A 25,994-nucleotide genomic window follows, 5' to 3' on the forward strand; every position below is an offset into this window, starting at 1 on the left:
AAGTTTGCACCGGCTTTGCACGCAAACGAGAAACTGTAACCGCAGAACTTAAACGAGTAAAATTTTGCTTCAGTTAGCTCGTCCGGGCCGCCTCCCGGGGGTGGCTAGGGTTGCTACCCTTTCGGAAAGAAATATAGAAATATTTCAAGGATAGTTTACAAATAAATTGAAGTTTTGTCGTCCATTGTATATATGTTTTTATTTCATTGGTTTTTAAATTGGCATTTTAAAATGTAGTTATGCAATTTGATTTATAAGTGAATCGCACAATAGCAAACCAGAACGTTGCTTAATTTTCCGTGCATATTAGTTATTGCTAATTATTGCTGTTATTTGATCCAAAATAATTTGATTTCATGGAAGGTAACCCTAATGAAAGGGTGGTATCATGTGTGAGACATTACATAGAATGCTTTGACAGGATACCTTTATGCTCTCGACGTCTTGTTGATAATGACTCCAGTATTATCTACATTGTGTGTATTCAGCACAAGATAATAATCATTAATTAAAATAACAATTTGGGGTTAATAAACAGTTCATACATAACGAGATACAAGTACATACAATCTTTATATTTTATAAATAACTTATTTTATTTTTAGACACAATTCTGATATCTTCGTAAAATATTGTTGCTTTTTGTATATTTAAACATTATAAGAGTACTTACCTTAAAATATATTTTTACCAAAGATAGAGTATTTCAAATAAAAATTATTTTATACATAATTCGCTGTTAAGGTAAAAGCTTTACTTTTTCAGCGGAACGTAAATAAATAAAAATATCAAATTGATAGCAGAATCTCGTTACAATTTCAAGTATTTCAGTGAAATTCATGTCTCGAGTTTCTTAAGCCTTCCTAAAAACGATCTTAGATCTACTTTCGAATAAATGGTTTTGCCAAAAAGAGAATTTTAAAGCCATTTAAGCGTATCTTTTACGCTTAATTATAAAAGATCAATTGGCGATGAAAGTGGGTGGTAGCTGGTAAGAATACGATTTGCAGACGATAACTGGTTTACGTGGGAGTTATTTATTGCTTTATTGTTAGTATTTAGATATATTTTGCCATTCTATTGTATGATTTTAAAAGATAAATGAGAAATGTTTTTAGTTTCAGAGTCAACAACCTAGCTACTGTTTTTAACTGTATTATTATTTATTAACGTTGAATAACTATCGTATTTGAAACATATTCCAATTATCTGATTTAAGTCGTGTGAGCGTTAGCTATTAAAATGTATTTTCCATAATTGGCCTCTAAATAAATATCTCGACAAAAGTTGGCAAACGCCAACATAATTTGCGAATTGCGATGCCTTTCAAGATTTCATCATAACACTTTTTGTAATATAATAAGGAATGATTTTATAAGTATATTACGACATTCGTGGATGTTTCCGTATTTGAACTTTGAAGAGGATGAAAGGGGAGGAGGGTGGCTTTAGAAGGAATTTCGTTTGAGTTAACACTTAGCAAACATTACGCGAATGTACGGAATTGGAATAGGTGTTTGTAATTTATATTTCACTTTAATTTGTAGTGAGTGTCAATGTTGGATAACTACTTTTTATTAAATTTTCATCTCCGTTTAGTTTTCATCGGTATGAGTTATTTCTTATATAATATACCTTCTGAGCTATTATATCTCTTATTGTATATTAGAGGATAAATAACACTTCTGCTTTCGCAGTCGGGTAAAAGAAGCTAATGATGTGATACATCATAAACATTTTTCGCCAAACAATTGCGTTGTGTTCAAACGAACCTCTGAATATTAATCAACGTCGCAACAATCTCGTGAAATATGATCATACGTAGATGCGAAGACCGGTAGCCGTTCCGGGCTCTATTATATAGTCTCTGTGTACATAAATGACGTTCAGTTGAGCACAAAAGCCCAATTTATGCCCCTCGGTCTCAGTCGACGTGTTTGCGTTTTCTTCCGTCAGCCTGATACCTAGTTGCGACTTGCGAGCGGAGTGCCATCGCAGACGTTCCATCTCGCATGATGGATAGGCATGAGTGCATTGTCTCGTTTTAAAACCTTTTGTTAACTTGAAAACTTGGCTACGAACGCTCGCATAATATACAGCGTTTTGCTTTGTTTTACGACTTTGTTATGCAGCTTTAAAGGAACTATTTTTAGGACGGGACGTTCGCTACTTTCTTTTTGTGTTTGAAATGTTCGTGGAGTGTAATTGTATTGTGTAACAAAACGTGAAGTTCGCTGTTGACAATACTATTCAGTTCATACTTCGGATACGTGAATCACAACTTTATAAAGTTCACACAAAGACACAATAATAACGTATCGAGCGAATATGAGTACATGTTACGTGATATGCCGTGTTTGCGAGCAAATATTTCCTCACTCGTGTATTTGTTTAAGTGAAATCAGATAGCGTATAAATAGAGGAAACGTTATTAAAAATGCAATATTCAGATGATTTAATAATGTTTTTATCTGTTGTGAAAGAATAAAGGGAAAATAAATGTGGCTTCTTAGAGTTCTCATTTATCTTTTGTGTACACGGCCCCAGGGGATCGATCTTGTACAATGAAGTTAGTGTAAGTTCCAACTAAACACAATTTGTTGACCTGCACAAACCACAATGTAACTATAGATTGTGCTTCGGGTTGTTTACCGTGCCTAATAAAAGTATATTACTGGATACACATAAATACATGGTATTGTTTAGGGAGCTTACTGCAGGTAGCGTTTATACGATTTATTGCTGATTGTTATTGAGAATGAAGACGAATAAATGGATAAAATATTAATGTTTCCGCTATCATTTACTTCAATATGTCATGTTCATGTTTTGTTTTGTATTGAATGTTGAATAAGATAAATGATACCCTAGTCCTAATTTTTTAAAAGATATAAAAACAAATAGTCTTTTGAATCGTCATAATATACATTATTGTATAGACACGACGGCGCCCACTTACAATGTTTAAAATAAAAATACATTACGTTTTCACGACTTGAATGTTTCTGAATCTCGAAAGTATTTAACCTTGGCCATGATCGAGATTTAAGTAACAAATGTATCGGTAAAGCAATTTATCTGAGAGCGTTTCAAGGATGTGAGAATTTGCACGAAAGCAATTCAGTTGGTGAATTGACGTAGATAGATTTAAAACACCATTTGAATAATGTGCCTAGAATGTTGTAATTCAATAAGATGAATTTGCAAGTATCAAATTACGTTACTTACGTAATTAGTTATAAAGAAACAATTGAACATACTGCAGTATATATTAAACAATAGATCTGTTATGTATTTTTATATTCTAATTTATGCATTGTAAATCGATTAATTTGCAAACAATACGCGTTTAAAACGGACACTTGAAATTATATAAAGCCTATTGCGAAGTAAATATAAGAAAGTAATGTAACATAAGCACGTGATATGTATTAAGGTGGATTAGCTGCTCAAGGGAGCGGAAATATTACACAATCAGTTCAAAGGTTTCTGTGTAATAATACATTTTAATGCTTAGTTGACTGTCATGTGGATAATTGTTGGGAAATTAGATTTATTATATGTATTGAATTGATGTTTTGATATTAAATTATTGAGTCGAAGTTAGTAAATGATATTTTACGTACTTACTGGAATTTAAAACAACTCCTGGTTCTATTTATGAATGCTTAATAAGGCTTTTATCTCTGGAAATATTTGTTTTATTCAGATCATTGTCTCTTGATTAATTCTTCAGTTAAGCAAGCTCCGTGATAAGGAAATAGGGTCGTAATTATAGAAGTAGGTACCTACTACGCTACCAATAGATATATAAATGTTTTGCCGTTATCAATCAAGTGTCACTTTGAAATTGAATAAACGTGACAATCTACAATAACGGTGGTTTAGAGGTTATGAAACCGTTTGTATTAAATTTATTGGTTTTTATTTACACAATCTATGTTTAAATAGAACAAACATTGACATGAAGTTTATTGGAAACAGACTGAAATTTATGTAACTGTTTGAGATGGATTTATATATGAAATTGTAAATTATATATAATTATAGGATTTATAACTATTTTCAATTATCTGTCTATTTTATATAAAAATAAGTAAAAATGTTACGTATAATTTATATGCTACTAGCGGTCCGCCCCGGATTCGCCCGTGGTACATATTTCACAATATAAGGTAGCCTATGTTCTTTCTCAGGGTCTAAAGATTATATTTGCCAAATTTCATCAAAATCGGTCCAGTACTGTATGCGTGAAAACCATACATACATACATACAAACCTTTCCTCTTTATAATCACTACATAGTATAAAACAAAGTCGCTTTCCCTGTCCCTATGTCCCTATGTCCCTATGTCCCTTTGTACGCTTAAATCTTTGAAACTACGCAACGGATTTTGATGCGGTTTTTTTTATAGGATAGAGTGATTCAAGAGGAAGGTTTATATTATGTATAATAACATCCATTAAATAGTGGAAAAGTACTGTTATTTTTGAGGTTTCTAATGTGATGTCGTAAAAAATTAAATTTTTTCCGCTTACATTGCAAACGCAGGCTGAACCCCACGAGTTTTATCAAAATAATGTACTAAGTATTATACACATTGAAAAGGTCTACAGAAAAGTCCGCGATGGTATATGTCTATCTTTTATGGATAACCCACAATAACTTTTTTTTGTCATTTACTTTTTACGACAAATAATGGCTAATTTTCGATGCGATTTTAACCAATACAGCATCAATTCTTAACCAATTAAATACCTTGGATACATTGTTCATTTAATATAGATCTATATGGCCCTTTACACCGTATGATTTAAGTGAATATTTTCGAAGATATTACAGATTTATAAATTGCGGGACGTAGCGTTTGCGGCGGTACCGGCCGGCCGCCCGGCTATATATTTTATACCCGTGCGAAGCCGGAGCGGGTCGCTATGTTTTTATACACAACGTTCACACTTCACAGTTTTTCTATAGTGTATTTAGTATCAGCATTGCACCCGTGCGAAGCCGGGGCGGGTCGCTAGTATTAGTCGCTAGTATTAGATATTCTTCCTATGAAAATTATATAACAAACCAAAAGTGACTGGACGTTGCTAGCAATAAATTTACAAAGATACGTTAACCACTGTCACTACACAGTACGTGTATATTCAAGATATGTAATACAAAATTTCGTATCGCCAGTCGTATCACGACTACAGAACAAAGTTAGGGATTGGCAGGAAATTGAATGAGAGCCGCGGGAGCGAATGTGTGCCAGCAGTAATGCCTTCCTGGTTACACTGCGTATATCTGAAATATGCTACATTTGAGGTGTTATAACTTATAGTATGGGATGTTCTGTTTGCGAAGTAAACTGTGAATAAAGTGTAAATATTGAATAGTTAAGGATAGGTAGAGCCTCTACCTATCATCTCTACCGTATTTATTTATTTATTTATTTAAGTAATACCACATCATACATTATAATATTAAGTTTTATAAAAATACATATTGAACATATTATCTATAATATATGACAATAACGGTTTACATAAATTCAGCTATGACAAAACTTTTACACTAACATACTCTAAAACATGGTTTAAAAAAAAAGTCACACGCAACATGATGCGTTGTTTTAAAATATTGAAGCAGATTAAAAATAACAGTAAGATAAAAAAAGATAAAATAAGATACTATTTCTTAATACTGTGGGTACGTAAATAATTGAAAACAATTCTTTTAAATTGGGATAGCTGGCTACCGAATACATCAAGACCCGTGATGGTACTGTTAAGTTTGTTGTATTCCTTGAGAATTCGAATGAGAGGAGCCTGTGCACCCAAATTAGTTTTGACAAGAGGAATATGGAAGATTCTGTTTATTCGTGTCCTTGGAAATTTATGAGGTACTTGAATACGAATAAGTTTCAAAATATCTTTGCATTGAATATGTCCATTTAATAGTTTATGCAGGAACAAGACATCAGTAAAACATCTTCGATTATGCAAAGATATCATGTTGAATTTGTTAAGACGCTGTTCGTATGGCTGTCTATGAGAGAAACCACTGCTTATAAACGCTAGGTGCCTTGTAAAGGTTCTTTGAATACTCTCAATGCGTTGTGAGTGAACTGTATAAAATGGATTCCATATAAGGCTACCATATTCGAGATGACTGCGCACTAAGGCGTTATACAAAATTGTTTTAGTTTTTACACCAAAGCAACCCGTGTTTCGCCTGAGAAATCCTAACATCTGGGCAGCTTTAGTGACTGATTTGTTTATTTGAGAAATAAATGTTATCTTTTTATCGATGGTCAAACCGAGATCGCGAATTTCACTAACTTCTTTTAAAGGTGCGCCGTCAAGCTCGTACATGGCAGCAAGTGGTTTTTTCTTCCTGGTATACCTTATATGAAAACACTTAGATGCATTGAGAGTCATACCATTTACAAGACACCACTCTTTAATTTTATTGAGATCGTTTTGAACAAGAATGGTGTCAGAAGGTGAGTTTACAGTTTTGTAGATTTTTAAATCGTCAGCGAACATGGACACATTACAGTATTTTATATGGTAATTTATATCGTTCACGAATATGAGAAAAAGCAGGGGTCCTAGGTGAGAGCCCTGAGGGACACCGGTTTGCGCAATGTATGATGCAGAGGAAGAGTTACCGACAGCTACCGACTGTGGCCGATTGTGAAGATACGATTCTAGCCATTTCAGTAAGGGTTCTCCAATCCCGTAATTCACGAGTTTCTGAAGAAGTAGAGTGTGGTTGACTTTATCAAAGGCGTTGCTAAAGTCGGTATATATTGCATCGACCTCACGTCCCTGGTCCAATTCCAGACAAATCTCAGTTACAAAAGGAATTAAATTAGTTTGAGTTGAGTGACCCCTCCGGAAGCCATGTTGACTATCTGAAATAAAATTGTCAATATTTTTGGAGATCATGGGATATATAACGGATTCGAAGAGCTTTGAAAAACAAGATAGGATACATATCGGGCGGTAGTTCTTTACATCCATGATATCCCCTTTTTTATAAACGGGTATTACACGAGACTTTTTCCATTCTTCGGGGAAAACTCCATCTTTGAGCGATTTATTAAAAATAATAGTTAGAGGTAATGTTATTCCAGATCTACATCGCTTTATGAAAAGTGGAGGAATGGAGTCAGGCCCAGCTCCCTTATTTATGTCCAGCTTCTGTATTTTTTTCGATATATCAAGCTCAGATAATTTTATAGATGTCACAAATTGATCACTACCTTCTTGAAGCGATATTTTATTCATATCAAGGGATTGTTGGCATGAGTAAATAGAAGAGAAGTGTCTAGAGAATAGATTAGCGATTTCAGGTTCAGAATTCACCACGTAGTCATCCAATTTCATACAAGAAGGAAGCTGTGAATGGCCACCTCTTTTGTGTTTAATAAAACTCCAAAAACGTTTAGGGTTTTCATTAATATTTGATTCCATGTTTTTTTTGTAATTAGTATAACAATCATCGTACTGTTTATGACATCGCTTCCTAATAAGTTTGTACTCTATCTCATCACGTGGATTTTTATATATACGATATCGTCTGTGAATCTTATCCTTTTCGCGAAGTGATTTTATGAGAATTGAACTAAACCATATCGGGTATTTGGATTTAGTGTAGGACGTTTTAGGTACAAATCTGCTTATTATAATGTTCAGGATATCATAAAACTCAGATACCATACTATTAACGTTTTCAAAGACACAAAGCTTTTGGGCCCAATCTATACTCCGAAGCTCTTTCAATATGGCAGTGTAGTCGGCTTTGTAAAAATTCAATTTGGGGGCACCTCTCGTTCGTAAAAAGGACAAATTAGGAAACTGAATATTTAATAATAAACTAGGATGGTTAGGGTAACTTTTGCTTAATGATTCGGGAGCAGCCATTACATGGATATGCGATAAATTGCTTAAAATTATATCCAAGAAACGGTTATCGCTATTACTGACACAGTTATATTGTTTTAAGTTATTAATAGACATGAAATCAATCAAGGCATGACCTAAATTATTATTGTAATTGAAGGGTGTCATAAAGGTGTCGTTACTGAGCAACCTCCAATCAATAAATCCTAGATTAAAATCGCCAAGAATTAATAAGTCGTCACTCAGATTTGCCGCTCTATCAATATTGTCTAAGAAACTCTTTAGTGTCTCAGTTTTGACTGGAGGAGGCATATAAACAACACAAATAGAAAGCTTTTTTACTATCTGACCAACATTGAAGAGTATGGTGACCCATAAATCTTCAACATCTGATTCCCAAGACTGAATTCGATACGATGAATATTCATGAGATACAGCCAACAACACCCCACCCCCATCCAATTTAGTATTACTAGAGCTGGCACGGTCCCTACGATATACGGCGTATCTGCTATCAAATAGTTCGTTATTTGATATACCAGAGTTCAACCAAGTTTCAGTAAGAGCGACCACCTTATAGTCAGACGTAGACAAGTTCTTTTGGAAATTAACAGTTTTAGTTCGTAGGCCCTGCACATTTTGGTAATACAAGTCGATCATAATAACTCAAAGTACCCACAGATTTTTGGAAAAAAGAATAAAACCTTAATCTAAAATTAAAAACCAACTATTTAGCTTAGATAAGCTTATTTAAAGTGTCTTTATTTCTGATAAGCAAGGCTTGGCAGTTCTCATTTTTTGTTACGAAAATGCGCCCATTACGAATCCAGACAAACTTATAATGAGCTTCTTTTGCTTTGGCACGGGCAGCTGCGTATAGAGTATTATTTTCTGGAGTCAGATGTTCAGCAACAAATATTGGTTTTTTTGTTCCCCCTATACCAATGTGGTGTGAGTTTAATTTATCATTGGAATTCTTTTTGTTAAACTTACTTACAGCAGCCAGAACAACGTCGCGTAATCGCGGACTTCGAAGCTTAGCAACCACAGCACGCGGTCTATTGCTGTCATTAGATACCTTTGCAACCCTGGTCACGTGCTGTATATCTTCTTGAGTTAGGGGAGTATCTATCACTTTAGCTATTTGAAGGACAGTTTCAAATAAGTTCTCGGACCGGTGCTCAGGGATTCCGCTAATCAGAATGTTGTTCTCCCTCATGTGCAGTTCAACGGATCCGAGTCTATTCGACAAGTTAGTAATAGTGGACTTTAATATGTCGTTGTCCTTCTTCAGATTTTCAATAACAGATGTTTTTTCTTCTAGAGAGGATTTCAAAACTTCGAACTGCTGGTTTAGAAAGGTGATCGTGTCCTGAAATCCAGTAATCTTTTCAAGAAGGTTGTTTAGCTCTGACGTGACCAGTCTTTTTATTGTTACAGTAAGAGCAGATGATAATTCTTGTTGCAGAATATCTCGTAACCTTTCTTCGGTGACAAAGGAATCCTGTTTATTAGGTTGTGGGGGTTGGTAGGTGGGCTTCGTGCGCTGTGTCACACCATCGATGAACATAGATTCACTTTCAGGGCTAGTCTCATGGGAGCTTAATTCGCGGCAGCTGCTTTCGGAATCCATACATGTACTTGAAGCTTTCGTGTTACCAACAATTATCGGCTGTTTACCTGAGCAAGTTAGACATTTAAATGAAGCCCTTTGCCTTGTGGCCATTTCTACAAACCGCTTGCGAGGTATATTAGCACAGTCAAGGTCATATTTTAGTTTACAGACATGACAACACAAATAATCTTTTTTCGGTAACTCCTTACGACAGCCAGCACATGAATTTGATGGTGCCATATTTTTTTTCCCCTCTTCTCTCTCTCTCCCTTCCTCCTCCCTTACACTACTCTTGCAAAATTTATGAGTGAGAAGAAAAAAAAAAAAAAAAAAAATTTCGATACGGTGGGACTTGAACTTGCAACTCTCGAGACTTCGTTTAAAGCCCAGCGGTTAGCTGAATATGCTAAGAGATCATTGACGTTTGTGTCGAATAAATGCTATGTATTTTTCTTGTTCTTAACAAATGTACAAATGAAGGACTATTTCAAGGTTAAATTTAATGTTCGGGAACAACGAATTCACAAAAACATAGAATTCACACCGTCTTTTTGATTACTTTAGCACTTCACTTCGTTATCAGTATAAATATGGACTAATGGGATAATTTCGGACTGTACTTTGTTCCAATTCACATCGATATTCAAAACTAAGTTATCTTTCCTACGGGATGACACAGCAACTTGCAACCATTCACACACTGCTATTAGGCCTTACTTATCACATTTAGCACAACATATTTGTGAAATATTCACTTTTTGTAATTAATTTTATTGTTTTATACGGAGCTGTTACGTACAACGCGCACGGCGGTAGCCGAAAAAAGTAGCAGTAACCGTAGAGTTACTGTTGTAGATTAACTGTTTTTTAGGAATAACTTGCAGATTCTTCTAGTTAAAACATGGTTAACGTAGCTTCACGTTAATAAACGTTAATTATCATTAATCTGTTCTTAAATAATGTTTCATGACAAAAAATTCTTGAGATATTATAAACACATTTAATCACGAAATTACTGGAAAATACCATTCGAATAAGTCCAATTTGATGTATCGTATTACACACAAGTACCCAACCCGATCGAAGGTATATTATTAATCCCTCACAACCCGTTCTCTCGAGACGAATTAATCACTAGGTAATCTCACGAAGTAAGAGTAACCGAACAAAATAAACAATGTTTCGAGCCGCGTTGCGCAATCATTGCTGAGTCACCAAGTAAGGGGACCATCAGAGCGTGACTCCAGCGAACTAGCTATGTCGTAATCTCAACTTACACAGTGAAAACGGCTTGGCCGTGAAAAAGTATTAAGGGCACGACTCTTATGTTATTGTTTTACTTTATGAGAACGATTTATTGCCCCTTTATTGTTCGCTATTATGGCCATTGTATCAAAATTGCGCGTGACAATAAAAATAGTTTAGCCATTGTAATTCTAAGTTTATGTTAATCACTTCGCATACCATTGTTCGCTAGTAATGAGCGAACATAATCAACTGTATAATCTCATTATCTATAAATAAGTATGGAAATCACATTCTTATACAACCAGTAAATGTGTGCTACAATATAGATCTATGCACAGTTCGTTTAACTGTATATTATGTTTTTATAAAAATTATACCATTAAACACAGGTACCATGTAAAAGATAAAAATTTATGTTGACGAAATTGCCAAGAGAAATGAAAAGAAAATTGTATTACACTTATCAGATGGCATTTTAATCTGTTAAGTACTCGTTTATTCTGTATATTTGATGCAAGCGACTGTCATTATCCTACACTAGGAACCAGCCTAGCAAACAGCGCATAAAACTAAGTATTACAAGCCATATTCCAAGTACTAGCTGGATCCTGTAACAAAGCTGTCAATTATAATGCCATAAATAGGACAATCAGAATTGTTACCATTGCTCGCATCATGAATCATGCATCTTTTTATGCGTAAGGCGCCCTCACCGCATCCAATAGCGGCAGCTGTCAGATGCAAGTGGGGGAGGGGGGGGAGGTTCAACGCACTACGTACACCGGATATCTATGTCGCCGGCCACACAGGCGCAGGTGTGCGTGTGTGCGATAACATTGACATAAATATGTTTTAAGCGCGAGCTGCTTGGGACTCGGCTATCTTATAAAAATGGTATACAATGAGTCAGTGTGAGGAATGCGTACGTTTATTTTTCCTTTGTTAAGGATCTGGATTACGTTTTGTTTTCCGTTTCTAGCTTGCAGCATACTGGAGATGGAATAACACTTTTGTTTTAAATTGTATGTGGACGATGTGTGGAACGAAGAAATGAGTTTTCAAATTATTTATGTTCATAGAAATAATTTAATTTCGTTCATATGATTCATCTCAAAACAATCGCTTGTCTAAGAACGTTTATAAATTATATCAACATCAAATTGTGATAATACTCTGCAGCGTATCCAATAAAATAGGTCACAGACCAATAAACATGTCATTCAGAGCATCGCTAACGTTTTAACTTTTAACGACTCTCTTTTTTAATTGCTCTATCTGTCAAACATTTCTATTAATATTTAACAAGTAACCTGAATATAATATGTTATGCACGTGTAAATCAGTATTATTGTGTAGTTTCCTCGTGTTTGCAATTCCGCTTGATTGATATAGGTATGGCATGTGGATCAACCATTTGTTAGATGATATGGTTAATTGTTTCAATTCGCACGGTATTTTTTGTCGTATACTCTTAATTGAGTATTAAATTCAACTTTTATGCTACAACAATAATGAAAGGTAAAATTTAATCACAAGTAGTAGTTTCACGGTTTGTAGTCCCAATAACGATGTAAAAAAATGAGATGGCTATTTATTATACGTAAAATTTTTAGGATATTTTACTTTTATTCTTATTCAATACTGTCACATTTTTAATATTATCGAATTATATTTCTAATTACACTGAAATGATAAAGCTCATTATGCGGAAGTAATTAAACGATCAAACGAAGATAAATTTTCTTGTAAATTAAGACTGAGTTTTTATTACAAGTTAGCCTTGACAAAGATATCTCTCGTCTTTTATACTTTATTCAATTATTACCTATATCAAACTAGCTGCTGGCCCCGGTTCCAAGTAGGCATTATTTTATAATATTTTAAACATTTTAAGAGTTATTATGATAATCCAAGCAAAGACAAAGCCAACAATGCAATACTAGAGTTACATATAAGTTCTATAATAACCAACACGATTTTCCTTTCTATCTGTCAACATAAATGTTTCTGCAGGATTGGGACGCTCGTCTGGCGGGTTCAGAAGCTGGATTGGACGCCACAACGTTGTCAGCTCTGTCGAGCGAAGCAGCGGAGTGGCGAACCGTCCAGGATGGGCAGAGGATCCTGACCACGACTCCCTCCGTGCTCGGGGGATGTCGAGCCCAGGTGTACAGAGTCGCTGGTGCCACACAGTGGTACACAGCTGTTATTGTAGGCGTCAATGAACATACAGGCGTAAGTGGTGCATATGTTTATAGTTTTAAGGACCTTAATGTAAGCAATGATGTAAGGTAAAACAAGAACTGATAGCTCTAAACTTATTAAATTATAGCGTAGCTATTTCAATTATTGATTGCCTTTCCATGCTTGAAGAAAAGTAATATAAAGTCACTACTTTGTGTGGGTTGTTAAATATCCATTTCTCGGAATAACATCACAACAACAATAGCTTTGATGACAGCTGAGGGTCGCGTAAGAATCATAAGGTTTTTATTTCATGCGGTTGAGGAAGGTTCATATCGATGGGCGGACGTTGTGGTTCGGTATCGACTAAGATCAATTTCAATCCGTACAGGAAATTCTCCTTTTAATCAAAGGAGCGTGAAGACTTTTAAGTATAAAATTTTGCTTTCACACAGCACGTTCTTTAAAACCTTTAATGTATTGGCTTTATTCTGGTGGAAAATGTTCTATATTTTACGATTGGATTTATATGCGGACTTTGATATTATTATAGCGCTTTGAGAAGTATTCGTAGTACGCTTATTCCTTAAAATTTAATATTAACAATGCACACATGAAAGGCCATAAATAAAATATATACTTAAAAGCAGGGGAAATGAAATGACGGGGAAACTTGGCCTAGATATGCACGGAACCGAGAATATTTTCGGGAAGGGAAAGGGTCGGAAGATCCTTTGTCAAAAGTCATATAGAATGTTATCTTGTGATTTAATGTTGAAATGGGTTTGCTAAAGCTAAAACCTCTGATTAGATTTGTATTGAAGGCATAATTAAAATTAAAATGCTATTGATGCAGTTATAGGAAGAGAGCTTTTCAGTGATAAAAATGAAATGATTGATATCATTTCCCAGATATAAATTTTAGTTTATGCAACTAAATAAGCAGTTAGCTCGGTGAATCGGTATAATATTCTTCGAATAGAAGCAATTCTATCCACTTATTTTGCCCAATACCTATATTCAGCGGTCACCCGTTACCAGATAGAGACGTTATTTTCTCTGATATCATTAGGGAGGCTTGTATCTAGATGGGGAGGCATTAAGGTGTGTTCAGTTAACTGTAAAGACATTCTACAACATAATTCTGGAACGGGAAGTTCTCAGTGAAACCAGTTTCGTGTATGAACGTGATCCATTCTAGGGTTGTCAACCGTTCCTGCCATTTGAGATTGTCTAGTTTTCTCGCCTCGGTATTATTAAATGTACTAGAAACTTCTGTATTTGTATTTGTTTTATCTTATTGGAATAGTTCATGTTGTTGTTGAAATGTATCCAAATATTTAATTTGATTTAATCTTCTGCATTTCAAGAACTTGCTCCTGAAAATTGCTCAGAAAATTTAAAGCAAAGATTATTAAGAAACCTTGCAATTATTCCGATTGTTATTATTACAGCCCTACAAATAGATCGATAACGATACAAGATTTATAAGGGTACATAACCCACCGCGTATTCTATGCATTATAAGAAAGTAGTTAACGACAGCAACGGTATTAAACGACTTTCCAATTATCAACATTTTTAATACTATCTACGTGTAATGGTAACCAGTTATAGCATTGACTGGTTTTTGTCCGCAAATTAATTGAAGTTGAATTGTAACGGATGTAATGTTCGAAGCCTGTTTTGAGTTATTAATATGTCGTTCTTGTATTGAGCAATACCAAGAAATGCGTTTTTATATCGTGCTGTTAATATGTATTAGTTGTTATTTATGCTGATTTAAAATACATTGCAGATGTTCTCTACATGTTCTTTTGTTATGCGGTCGTTTCCTTACTTTGTATGATAATGTATCAACTTTGTTAGCTAGTAGTAAGTAGTGCATAAATTTTGTCCCGTAAGGTATAATCTATTACTTGTTTACGTTGTCGGAGTCTGAGGTGTCTCGACCCCAAGCACCCTCTCCACTAACTCCGCAAACTTGTATTGCCTTTATAAAACCTTTCTTGTTTTGTTTTCATCTTTCTGAAGATTCATCCAAAAACTTTTCAACGTTAATAGTCTTTTGTACCATAACGCTGTCTGAAGAACTTTAAGTTTTAGAGAGACATGTAAAGATATTTTTATTGCTAAATGTGCGCCTAATTACATTTCTATTCAAAGCATATGGAATTATATATTTGCAAAGGTCGTCTTTAGTTCTCCGTTGAGTGATTTAAACAGCTTTATGCAATATCTTAGACTTCGCATCTAAAGTGCATTGAATGTCGATATTACTATTTCAATACATCGATTGTGAAATTATCTCCCCCGTTACAAAGAAAAAAAAAAGTTATGGCAGCAGCCTATCAACATGATCAGATTTCTGCCAGAAATCCAAAGTACTTCAATTTATCTCAAACTCTATGTAATTACTGTTAAAAAGTTAAGACGTTAAACAAATTTATACTGCGAATTAACGAGTAGCGAAGTTGGTGCGTCCGCGACGTCAAAGTTTTGACTAACCTCCCCGTTTCCTCCTCCCGGTTACCAAAGTAACTTAAACTTCCCTCATTGTTTCTCGAAAATTTCACTGAACTTGCTCTCTCGCTACGAAGACATGTTTATCAACAACTCAGCAATAATACTATTTTTCTTTCAATATAGCCAATAAGTTTTATGTGTAAATTGATTGATTGTTCGTTTAGTGTTTATTGAATCGTACGAAACAATTTACGGTATGTGTCGAAAACATAATTTCAGATACATTTTCGTTCCAATTTCTTTCTTTAAATGAATGAATGATTTTATCTTCTGTGTTAAAAATATAAAAAGTGTCGTTCAATTTTACGCTTAAACAAAATATCTTTTCATAGTTGATTTTCTCTTATATTAGAAAGAAAGCTTGTTATTTTATATTAGTAAAGTCTAACACAAAAACAGAGATGTCACCTTCGTCTAAATAAAGAGCGAACCTTTGACCTCGTTTGACCTTCCATCGCTATATTTGTGATGAGCGGACGTTTTTGTATTTAATCAAAGTTAATTACGTGCCGAAAGTCTTGTTTTGTTGATATTAATTGAATATCGATGAGCTAACACGAAGCAGACGCCTCTATTTATGTTATGCTTGTGGGCGTGAGAAAGTTTAAATAGGAATTTAGGAGAATTGTTTACTCGTAAAGCACCTGCCAAACTTGTGTTTTCGTAATAGGAATTTCCTCTTTGTTTTTCGTCGGAATGTCTAAATATTATGTTGTTTTTTTCTTTTAGGAGCTGACTGTTACCGATGATACGGTTCTCGAAGAACATAGCGAAGATCCGTCTTTGGTTCAGATGAGACTTCTCGGCGATGGAGGTAATGTATTGTTTTATAAATTGATAAAAGCAACGTTATTTCTTAGTAAATTTTGGAAGCGTTAAATCAACGTAATAATTATTAAGGTATGTATCTGTTATAGTAAGGGGCTGTTCGATTGCAATAGTTGGTTACTTGTTTATCTCAAGTTTATAAACGTACTTGTAGATAATAATAATATTGTAATTAAATTCGTCGTAACAGTAGACAAAGCATGTGTCGTACACGTTTTACTATAAATGTATAACTTAGTAATAACACTCCAACAATAAATAAACTACATCATTATCACGGCGTAATATATTCTTGCATCATGCACTTGTACAGTGCTTATATGCTTATTATATACCGCATCACGTGTTGAACGATAAAATAACTCGCGTCTAAGAATATGCAAAGCATTCTACCGTAAATGTTATGTAAGTGACATACAATATTATGGGATTGTAAACTAGAATACGTAATACATGAATTCGTACCGCCTCTAAAGATGAAACATTACAATAAGCGAAGAAACGGTATCAATGAAGAGCCTAAAATACTTTATGAAACTTTTTAATACAAATAATTTTGTTCTCCGAAACGTTACATTTATACATAGTCCATTGAATGAGTCCCTCCAAGGGGGGTCTAGAGTGCGTGAGTTAGTAACGTAAGATGTTTCTTCGGAAACATGTCAAGAGTCCCTAGGTAATAAACATACTAAAACCCCGGGACACTAGGAGGAGCCCCGGAGTGGGGGGAGGGGGGAAATGGGTCCATTTTTTCATTTTTTGCTTAAATCTCAAAAACGGTAAATGTTAGAGAAAAACTTTCAAGGAAAAGTTGAAAGGCCATAAAATTATCTACAAGTTGTACCTAAATCATTTTTTCCTATATCCTACCGTTTCTGAGTTATACGCAGTAAAAAATGATTTTCGCTCAAACAATTTCCCCATACTACACATCAATCGATCAAAAAATATTTCTTTCTTCCAAAAAACTCAAATGTGCAACTTGTGACCGGTACTGATAGATTGCTCTTAATTAGGTCTATAATTGGTAAAATAAACACATTCCTCCATGGAAGCCTTTAGGAGGAATCGATTGTCAAAATATTATATTAGGGCAGTTTGAGTTACTGAACTTGATCTTTTTATTTTTTTCTTCCAAAAAACTCAAAAGTGCAACTTGTGACCAGTACAGATAGATTGCTCATAATTAGGTCTATCATTGATAAAAATACCAGATTCCACCACGGAGGCGTTTACTGGGAATTGAATTTTATCAGGGTAGTTACGATACTTGAACTTTTTATTTTTTTTCTTCCAAAAAACTCAAAAGTGCAACTTGTGACCGGTACAGATAGATTGCTCATAATTAGGTCTATCATTGATAAAAATACCAGATTCCACCATGAAGGCGTTTACGGGGAATTGAATTTTATTATGGTAGTTAGTTAAAAAGTTCAAGTATCGTAACTACCCTAATAAAATTCAATACCTCCTAAACGCCTCCATGGTGGAATCTGGTTTTTTTATCAATGATAGACCTAATTATGGGCAATTTATCGGTACCGGTCACAAGTTGCACTTTTGAGTTTTTTGGAAGAAAAAAAATAAAAAGTTCAAGTATCGTAACTACCCTAATAAAATTCAATTCCCCGTAAACGCCTCCGTGGTGGAATCTAGTATTTTTATCAATGATAGACCTAATTATGAGCAATCTATCTGTACCGGTCACAAGTTGCACTTTTGAGTTTTTTGGAAGAAAAAAATAAAAAGATCAAGTTCAATAACTCAAACTACCCTAATATAATATTTTGACAATCGATTCCTCCTAAAGACTTCCATGGAGGAATGTGTTTATTTTACCAATTATAGACCTAATTAAAAGCAATCTATCAGTACCGGTCACAAGTTGCACTTTTGAGTTTTTTGGAAGAAAAAAATAAAAAGATCAAGTTCAGTAACTCAAACTACCCTAATATAATATTTTGACAATCGATTCCTCCTAAAGGCTTTCATGGAGGAATGTGTTTATTTTACCAATAATAGACCTAATTAAGAGCAATCTATCAGTATCGGTCACAAGTTGCACTTTTGAGTTTTTTGGAAGAAAAAAAATAAAAAGTTCAAGTATCGTAACTACCCTAATAAAATTCAATTCACCGTAAACGCTTCCGTGGTGGAATCTGGTATTTTTATCAATGATAGACCTAATTATGAACAATCTATCTGTACCGGTCACAAGTTGCACTTTTGAGTTTTTTGGAAGAAAAAAATAAAAAGATCAAGTTCAGTAACTCAAACTACCCTAATATAATATTTTGACAATCGATTCCTCCTAAAGGCTTCCATGGAGGAATGTGTTTATTTTACCAATTATAGACCTAATTAAGAGCAATCTATCAGTACCGGTCACAAGTTGCACATTTGAGTTTTTTGGAAGAAAGAAATATTTTTTGATCGATTGATGTGTATTATGGGGAAATTGTTTGAGCCAAAATCATTTTTTACTGCGTATAACTCAGAAACGGTAGGATATAGGAAAAAATGATTGAGGTACAACTTGTAGATAATTTTATGGCCTTTCAACATTTCCTTGAAAGTTTTTCTCTAACATGTACCGTTTTTGAGATTTAAGCAAAAAATGAAAAAAATGGACCCATTTCCCCCCTCCCCCCACTCCGGGGCTCCTCCTAGTGTCCCGGGGTTTTAGTATGTTTATTACCTAGGGAATCTTGACATGTTTCCGAAGAAACATCTTACGTTACTAACTCACGCACTCTAGAACTTTTTATTCAATGGACTAACAGCCATTAGTTTCTTTCCCGTCAAAATGGTTAGAGCGGCTAAGATAAATGTTATTATTATACATTCTACGCCTTGAACGGAAAATATTGTGTGATGATGTAATATAATGATAATTGAATCTTTATATATAAAAATGAATCGCAAAATGTGTTGGTAAGCGCATAACTCGAGAACGGCTGAACCGATTTCGATAATTCTTTTTTAATTATATTCCTTGAAGTACGAGGATGGTTTTTATGTAGAGAAAACGTAAACATGTACCACGGGCGAAGCCGGGGCGGACCGCTAGTTTAATATAAATGCAAACTATTTTATCTTTATTATGTTGTGTTAATTGTACGTATTCCCATTAATTATGATGTATTTATACAACATGCGGGATTTCGCTCACATTAATTTGCCTTTGATCTAGCTCGAACAACAAATTCACTTCGCTTTGATAATTTGATAGATTCTATCAATTTGTTAACACATTCTAAAATAACAGTCCGTCATTCAACACTGGCCATTATCGATAAAATTGTGAACGCCAGATGCTATCTTGTTTGTTTTAGTATAAGCATTAAAATAGCATGCACATGTGCATCGATTCACATTGCATACGTGTTATTGTAGCTCGGTGTAGAGTAGCCGAAGTCCTGTTTCTGCATAATTGGATGCAAGAAGCCGTATAAAATAAAGCAATGTTTGCAAGTTCGTAAGCGTCATGTTCGTGATTCTTTTAATATAATATGAGTTATTTGTTGCAATACTTTATTCGTAAATGACGAGTGAAGTTACAGCGTCGCAAAATGTTTTGTTACATATCAAAAAGGGATTTGTTTTACAAAAAGCCCGATATAAAGCTCGCTATTAACAGTTGGAATGTTGTTCAAAAATGTACGTAAAATAAATGTATATTTTTTGTTTACATATCTCGAGAGATATATTTCATTACGGTTTTATTGTATCTTGTTTCTTGTTACAGTTATTGAATCCATTATGCGGGGAGAAGTCGTGGGAGTAATGCCTAGACGATCTCGTTCCAATCTTCAAGTAAGTAATCTGATATTGCCAGTTCGTTCTCCTCGTGATATGTTTTGATATGAATATTGCCAGATTTCATTAATAATTCAAGGATCTTGATATCTCAAAAGCAATATTGCGAGGTAGAAATTATGTTACTTTATTTATTTAGGATGACTGATAGAAATAACAAATTTATTCAAGCGTCTCTGTAATATACGTGGAACATAATACATGGTGAAATTATATTTTAAACGTAATTGCTAGTTATTATTATTATTAAACAGTGACACACGCGAACAAAATTCATATCTCATTGCCAACAAATTTTCATTAAGGTTAAAGGAAGCAGACAAGTTGAATTCAGGATATTATATCTTAGAACAGGATTTAATTAAGGTTGAGAAAAGTCGACGTGAATGATAAATGTGTACATTCGCATTGCCGTCAATTATTCCTGTACTTCTAAGTTGTAGCCTGTCGCCGGCGCCCGGTGACGCATATGCCAATTTTAACCTGAGCGCCGCTTGCTTCGTTCAGCTAAATATGGCAGAAATGACTAGTTAATAGATTTCTTCGTCTGAGTCTATCCTGTGCTACCAATAAAAACATTAAACTTACAAATATAAGCATTCATATAGCGGTGGATACTTACGTGACCAAATACAGACCCTTGTACGACTACACATACAATAATTTGCTAACGTAAAAAACACGGTCGGTTAATTCCGTGCACAATTTTTAAAGTAAAATCCAACATATGGAACATACTCTAAACGATTGAGTTTCTGCATCACTAAACTCATTTGAATATCGAACTAGCAGCAAGCAAGAACTTAGTTTAGTTGCTCCGGCATTGTTTTAAACTAATGTTAATCGTGGGGTGTTTGAGTTGGACGCAAGCGGAATACTTGGCTTGAAAACTTCTGCGAAAATCTAATTTAGATCAACCGCTTGAGGAACACGACTAGATAATTAGCTTTTAGTATTAGCTCATAAACATGTCTACTCTGTTATTTTCAACTGACGCCGTCTTCGTACGTGCATCTGTTTAATTTCATCACGTAGGTACGGTTAAGTATATCGTCATAATATAAATTTCTAAATTTTTTCATAAAAACATAGTACTGTAATAGGCATTTAATTTTTGCTTAGTTGGACACTCGAGGATCATTTTTTGCAAGGATTTCGACAATCTTCAATGTCACTTGTAAAAGACAGAGAAGTTAGTCTAATTAAAAAAATACTTAGCTACGTAAAGAAAACTTATTCATTTATTGAACGAGCTCGTTTCGAATTTGATCTACTTGAGAGCCCTTTTGCAACATCAAAGATTTTCTTTTGATCAAATATGCTCGCTTTATCCACATAAATTGCTTCGGTGTAAGTTGATACGTCGGTGTAAAATATTTTATCTATCATTCAATTTCTATGTATGTGTTAATTTGAATTTGAGAATAGAAATTATTAGCATCTAATGAAGTTTATGTGTCACATGCCTCTAGTTTCCATCTATTTATTGTTATGGATGTCACGTATTCCCGTGCAATGGCCGATAGTAAGTACTCGTTTTGTATGCAGCCGCTATTCCGAGACATAATTTAGATATTATGTCCACTGCGACAGTATAATAATATTACTTGTACTAAAGCAGGAAATACGGAAAATTATATTAACAGCCAATATTATATTTATATATTGATATTCTATTTAATGGATCGTTTAACTTGAAAATTTCAAATTTGCGAAACGTAACTAGCGTAGGTAACAAGGTTGTCCTTGTTAGGCGTTCACAAATGAGCAATTTCCACACACTTTGTGAACTTAACAATTTTAATCCGACCGAAAATTTGAGTCGACATAAATCCTGTGAAATAATGCGATTAAGTCCAGCATTGCGTTCCAATTTGACAAGAGGGGGACGTGTTCTTAGCAATTTGTCTGGTTCAGCGACCCTTTTCGAAAGCACTCCCCCTGGTTATGTAGCTATGAACGATTCATCTTATGACTACTATCCGTGTCGGAGAATAACTCATTATTGTTAGTTCTCGTTGCAAAATAAAATTGCAAAACTTTATCATTTATTCCATACATATTTATGATCCGTAATAATAGAGATTAGTTGCAGGTATAATCGATACTATGCGTTTTAATAACGTCGATATGTATTGTTGGTCAGTAGCTAACAGTCATTTTTGTTAAATTGGTTCAGTTCAGTTTTAATGCGTCAGTCTGATAGTCTGAATCCTTCTATCATCAGCTTTTGCTATTTTAACTCGAGCAGTGACGTATATACAAATTACCTCGGTCGCGGAAAATCCACTGAGTCACGTTACTAACACGTATAAATATTTGTCATGTCTACCGTTAGACTAGTTTTCTTGAATGAATCGTTTTTTTTTAACCACTGAAATGTACAATATATCAGAACATAATTGGTTCCGTTCAAATAATGACCAGATGAATAAATAAACTTAGTTTTCAACACACAGACTTCAAGCCAGAGGAACTCATCCCGACTTTAATTTGCAGAAACATTTTCAGAGAAGCCGACTCACTTGGAATACGGCCAGAAACAACTTCCACCTTGTGGCAAATTCTAATAAATTATCATACACTGCGCTTAGCAAACATTAAAGTATAAGGCACAAAAGATAATATGCGCTCGAAACCTCTCTGAATTTCTGTATACAGCAAATTTTGAGAAAGATTTTGCCGTGTGCAATCTTTATGTGAATATAAGAAAATGTAAGCGAATTTCTGAAAGTCACCCGTGTAAAGCGTCGTGAGAGTGGCGCGTGAATCGATTAAACTTTTCCTATTACTAGTGAATTGGTTCTGACACGCTTGTTTTTATCGATGTATCTCTTCGATTGTATTAGGTCCCACTGTATAAATTCATTAGACTTTAATCCTGAGAATTGAATACAATATGGAAACATTTCGCAAACACTATTTTTATCGTGGGTGATTTAATCTCATGTTTATTCATGGCCCAATTAACATTATTCATTCACCATATTCCAACACGCTTAACCCAGATATCAATAACGTCAATCTTTCGATTAAAATACCTGTATTCGCGGGCTTGAGTAGAATATTAATCGATTTTTTTCTCCGAGTCAGTTGGACAAGCTAACGATGATTGATGACAATTATTTGCATTTTTATTCTTTTATCATCGCTTTATGTGGGGTAAGGACGGATATTATTTTTACATTTTGTTAGATGAAATGATATGGAAACAATTTTGTGATTATGTAGCAATTTGATTCTATAAAACGGTTTTGTTTTAATCCTCAGGTATAACTCTCATAGTAGACTTCGAATTGATGGTGAAGATTCCTAAATTGTTTATCTAAACACATGCCTCTCAAAAAGTCTATTTCAACGTACATATTCTACTGACGTAACACACATTCGAAGTCATTATTTCATTTGCCAGCATGATACATTTATAATACAAGTAGGAAGAGTTTGCCGGGTAATCGGTAAAGTTTGTAACAACATCGGCCGACTTTCCACCTCTGTCAGAGTTAGTTAATGCGAGTTCTCATGCAGCGGATAGGGATATCGATCGCGTCGGGATGCCGGATTACGTCTGGCTCGTGTCCCCCCTACCCACTCCTCTGGGGGCTAGCAAGGGCCTGTTTGATCGTGCCACTCACTGCTTACTTTGTTCTTGTTTTGTTTGAAGGTTAATATTATTCATATTGACCTGGAGGACTACGCGTTTCATATCTAATTAAACGTTTTGAAGGAAGATTTATTACACGTTTAAGGGAATTGTTAAATTATTCAGCTATTGTAGCTGTTCACGACCTTTTGAGTTATTTTGGAAGTACGCTTTAGTAATAGGTTGACATTTCATACAATGTTGTAAACTGTAAAATATTTATGTGTGGCAAAAGGTGTGATTTAACTGTATGCTCTACAGTCTACACCCTACAAATTTCGTTGCAGTATTTGCAACGATGTAAACAAAAACTGTTGAACGAATAATTAGTACAAGCAGTGATGAGCTAATCGATAAGATATTGTCAAGGCGTGTAACAAAAACGATGACCTTGCATGCGGAAGGTGCAATATATGACGGGAGTGCGAAGTCTAATTAATTATGCAAGCCTGTCTGGTGGCCGGGACCGGCAGGGCGAGCAGCGCGGCGCGCGGGTAGCGGGGCGGCCATGGGCGCGCGAGGGGGTGCCCCCGCCCCTCCCGGCTCCAGTTTGCGCCATTCTCCCGCGCCGGCTACACTCAGTTACTCTATAGTCTAAACTCGGAACCGTTTACGGAACACATCTTACCTTTCACCGCACTATCGTCACATGTTCGAGTTTTGAATGTTACGCGTGACGTCGTGAAGTGATTTTGGTGATTTGTGGCCATTCGGAGCGTGCACTACCGGTACATATTTCAAATGATTATCTCCTTGAGCACCGGCTAGCGTTGGTCATTGACATTAATGAGCACTTGTAATTTCCTCTTGTTACTTTCGCATTTATTATAAGCGTAGACTCTTCTTTACTTCTTTCTACTTTATTGTAAAATGTAACTTATTTTATTACAGCTTTAGCTTTATTTTTATTTGCCGTGTTTATTAACTAGCATATGTATCAATTATGTAAATGACTTTGTTTAGAAGGTTACGCTTGAATCTAATCTGCAACAGTGAACGCGCCTTGGAAAGCTAATTAGCATATAATGGCATGTGCACGGCCTAATACACATACACTTACGTATACAAACGTGCAAGTTATATGTATTATGCATTTGCGGGCAATGTAGGCACACAGCGCATACAAAGTAGCTACTGATAGCCACACCCCGATAATACTACTATCTCACTCACACCTGTGATCAAAATAATTTACTATCTCCGTTATCCCAATCTAGTTTATTAGACCGTTTAAATTTTGAATAGATCGAGTTATGTATGATTTTCCGCTTCATCGGTTGATTGATTGCAGAGAAGTTTTTTTTTTATATCGAATCGTTTTATGCAATGCCACACAAAGTCATCCCTTGTTATTGTTATTACGTCGTCTTGGAAGGAAATAGCTCGTTTAACCCGCTTCGATGTTTGCTTTTGTTCTTTTCTAACTTCTTTGTTAGTCGTTATTGTTCCTTTGTTCAGTATTATAAAGCGACCGCGCCAGGGCAAAACTATTTATAAACATTCGTTGATTGAAATCTATTGTATTGCACTATTTCATATTAATTGAATCTAACCTACTTTTAGTCTTTTTATAAGAACCTCTCTAAAGCAGGTGCTTTGAACGGATAATATTTATTATTTATGTATATTATTATGTATTCGTGGAAGATAATAAAGTTCTATATATGGGCTTTAATACGTACAGGCGGTTTCTACCGTCTACAGCCCACGCACGCCCACCCTGTCGCATGTTTCAGCTACGTGAATAAATCTCACCTGACAACATACAACCATAGCCCGCATACACGGCTTAGTGGCTCTATCTCGAACCGAATGATATTAGACTTTCGAATATCAAACGCTGAGAATTCCATGCAATTGTTTCACGGAAGATGTCTGTTAGCGCAGTCGTGAGCGTGATACCAGCTAAGTTCACAGAGTCACGGCGCTATTGCGTTCCGATTTACGATAATCGTCTGCTGCATTCGAGATGCGCCATTATGCTAATCTCCTGTTTTGATTTAACAAGTCTCGACGGTTGACGTCATTTACGAGCACGATTGTATAACTCGCTTTCATGATTATGCCAACCGATTGCGCTTTTATCCAATTAGTTCGTGTATAATACAAAGGTTGATATTATGCTAATTATTTGGTTACCGTTATTTAAATTACATCGAGTTTCGCCTCGCTGCCCACTGAATAACGCGTTTTTGTCTTTCAGCTTGACCTTAATTCTTCTATTGTCTT

At 34.9% G+C, this 25,994-nt stretch overlaps 1 protein-coding gene across 1 annotated transcript in view; it reads left to right on the plus strand.

The window, feature by feature from the left end:
* Kdm3 (Lysine demethylase 3) overlaps nucleotides 1–25,994 on the plus strand; it is a 138,123-nt gene that overhangs the window by 34,156 nt on the left and 77,973 nt on the right. Inside the window, exons 4-6 of the mRNA XM_089703034.1 lie at nucleotides 12,779–13,000; nucleotides 16,205–16,289; nucleotides 20,052–20,119. Coding sequence (XP_089559160.1) covers nucleotides 12,779–13,000; nucleotides 16,205–16,289; nucleotides 20,052–20,119 — 375 coding nt within the window. The remainder of the gene's footprint in view (nucleotides 1–12,778; nucleotides 13,001–16,204; nucleotides 16,290–20,051; nucleotides 20,120–25,994) is intronic.

This window comes from Colias philodice, chromosome 14, assembly GCF_061535455.1.
Source record: "Colias philodice isolate Cphi_HAF_F1 chromosome 14, ilColPhil1 Martin Lab GWU primary, whole genome shotgun sequence".
Lineage (NCBI taxonomy): Eukaryota > Metazoa > Arthropoda > Insecta > Lepidoptera > Pieridae > Colias > Colias philodice.